Source organism: Montipora foliosa, chromosome 11 (genome assembly GCF_036669935.1).
Source record: "Montipora foliosa isolate CH-2021 chromosome 11, ASM3666993v2, whole genome shotgun sequence".
NCBI lineage: Eukaryota > Metazoa > Cnidaria > Anthozoa > Scleractinia > Acroporidae > Montipora > Montipora foliosa.
Window position 1 is genome coordinate 41,986,046 of NC_090879.1, and position 2,947 is coordinate 41,988,992.

The following is a 2,947-nucleotide window of genomic DNA, read 5'->3' on the forward strand; positions in this document are numbered from 1 at the left end:
CTTAGATCGAAAAACAGTTGTTACACCTAACTGTATTTTTTATCTACCGAAAGTATCGACGATTTCAGCAACGTAGTGTAAGAAATTCTAGTCACAGAGCCGACCGCTATAAAATACACGTGTATATGCCAGGCCATTCTGCGCGGCCGCCATCTATGAACACCATGTGTGATATCCTTCATTTTCATATGTCTTGATCTCTGCCATATTGGTAATAATCCCGAAATAAAATAAGTATGCCAGTTTCAACAATTTCGAGGGAATGTCTGTTTCATGTAACGGAAATTTTCCAGTTGTATAGGTGGCTAAGAATCTGCAACAGAGATTATTTTTTACTTTGCGGAGAGTTTTGTTTTAGCTGCTAATCATTTGCCTATAGCCTTCTAATCATTTTCCTTACAAGAAACGATTTAGAAATACATGAAACAAGAAATATAAGTGAAAGAAACCGACGTTTCGGTGCATCTTTGCGCCAGTATCAAGGTTATAAAGATAAAATGCGGTTTGTAAAAAGGCTACGTTAAAAACGAATTTGCATAAAAGAGTGCCAAGCTAATTACATGAATACTTTAGCACGAAGAGAATCCGACTGTACATTCAATGCTGGTTTAAGATATTGAATACACAGCATTTCATTAACATAACACTGCTGTTGCGAACAATTTCTTAGCACGCTTCAATGTATTAATCAAGAAATGCACGAACAAATTTGACTGCCTTGTTAATGAAATGCTGTGTATTCAATATCTTAAACCAGCATTGAATGTACAGTCGGATTCTCTTCGTGCTAAAGTATTCATGTAATTAGCTTGGCACTCTTTTATGCAAATTCGTTTTTAACGTAGCCTTTTTACAAACCGCATTTTATCTTTATAACCTTGATAATGGCGCAAGATGCACCGAAACGTCGGTTTCTTTCACTTATATTTCTTGTTTAATCATTTTCCAGCAGTAAAAATTGACGGGTCACTGAATTCGTTTTTAAGGCAAAATACAGGGTGCTTTTAGATTGTCCTTTCGTTGCCGTGGTAACCTATTACGTTACATCAAGGAGTGCACCTTGTTAAGCAGTTCTTGGTTTTTCATAATGTTCCATGACATAGCCGTTTTTATGAAACGTTTGTGTAGATTCAGTCCCGGCTTCTAAAGGGTACAGTTTGTTGAAAGGGTTCTTTGACTGCACGTGACGTCATAGCGGCCATGTTTGTGGAAAGAACAATTGCGAAAAAGTCTTTTGGGAATTTGACTCAAACTTAAAAGGGCTAGGTCACGCTATTTTAGGCATTTTCAGCACTGATCGAATGGTCATAGAATTAACTAAAATATCAAAATAACTGTTCAAAACTATAGAAGAACTCTAAAAAACACCGGGAAGCCAAGAAGGGACATGGATGGACAAAACTGGAGAGGATTGAAATGGATTGAATTTGGGTAAATTTGAAAAACGTCGGCCCGCCTTTTTTCAAATTTATATCAGTCTATATCAAAATGTCATTTACAAAACTTGAAAATCATTCTCAGTTGTTATGTTGCGGTGATTTTGCAAATGAAAGACTCTTGCTCTGCCATTTGACGTTTAGAGAGCTCATAATTAACAAAATTAAACAAAATTACCTAAAATAGCGTGACCTAGCCCCTTTAAGTTACATTTCTCTACTGTTTTGGCACCAACATGGCCGTCTTAGGTCACGTGAGTGCAATCAAAGAATGGAAACCCCTTAAGTGAAAACTAAGAATTTTCAGGCCTTCGCTAGGCGCTGAAATTGAAAAAAAATATCAAAACAGTCACGATTCTCTTGGCTTACCTTCTACAAGCAGACGGAATGGTGTCTTTAAGCTAAATTCAAGTTAGGGTTGCTAAGTTCATATCAATAAGGCTGCTGTTTAATTTTTTACAGGTATTGGGAAAATGAAAGCAAAAATGGTCTTCAGGAAACGCTTTACTATCAAAGTACTCATTGTAATTGTAAGCTTGGTGGCTGTCACCCACTTGCTTGTTCCTCAACTTGCATCTGAGCGAGGAAGTAATTCGGTGCTGCCTTCAAGTCTGATAGATCCAGATGCTCACCGCGAATTACAACAACAACAAGCAACTGACGAACGCCAAAAAGTTGATTCTGAGATCACTCTTGTGCCAGAAATGGTGCAAAACACGACTCTCTTAATCATTATTAACACGATTCCGTCACATTTTGAAAGGAGAGATGTTTTAAGAAAAACGTGGGCAAAACAATCACATCGGAAATTTCCGGCTAATCACACGAATACTTCTGATCTTCTGTCTGATTCGGATGTCACTGTGAGTATTTCATACTTTTTCATGCTAGGATTCGACGGATACTCTTCCATTGACGACAGCGTCAAAAGAGAATCAATAGTCCATAAAGACATTCTGCGTGTGAATTTAATAGAGACTTACCGCAGTATGGTAAATAAAATAATCCTTGCCTTTGAGTGGGTAACGACACTGGACATGAAGCCACATTTTGTAGTAAAAGCAGACCACGATGTCTATGTTAAGATACCAGAACTTGAAGAATGGTCGAATACCTTTTCCGCCAGCTTTCCTTCGAGATTCTACGCTGGGTATGTTGAAAGAAATGCAGCAGTTCAGCGTCAATTCAAAAGTCCATGGTATGTTAGTAGGAAACACTTCAACCAAGAGACTTATCCTCCTTATTGCTTGGGGCCGTTTTACGTTTTTCTCTTGGAACTTCTTTTTAGAATTGGTGAATGCAACTAAAACGGTCAAACCTTTTCCTGTAGAGGATGCCTATATGGCTGTTGTGGCGCAAAAGTTAGGCGTGGAGCCCTTTAATACGGGTACGGAACTATTCAATAGAAACCGAATTCTTAACCGCATAGTGCTGAGAACCCCCGAATTCAAATTAAAGATTCCCCCCGGAATTGTCTTGGGAGACTCATTGAGTAACGCCGCCATAATGCG

General features: G+C 38.4%; 1 protein-coding gene across 1 annotated transcript in view; it reads left to right on the forward strand.

Annotated features, from left to right (window-relative positions):
• The window catches only part of LOC137977138 (uncharacterized), an 18,054-nt gene extending 15,311 nt beyond the window's left edge, over positions 1-2,743 (forward strand). Inside the window, exon 3 of the mRNA XM_068824413.1 lies at positions 1,899-2,743. Coding sequence (XP_068680514.1) covers positions 1,899-2,743 — 845 coding nt within the window. The remainder of the gene's footprint in view (positions 1-1,898) is intronic.
• The last annotated feature ends 204 nt before the right edge of the window (positions 2,744-2,947 follow it).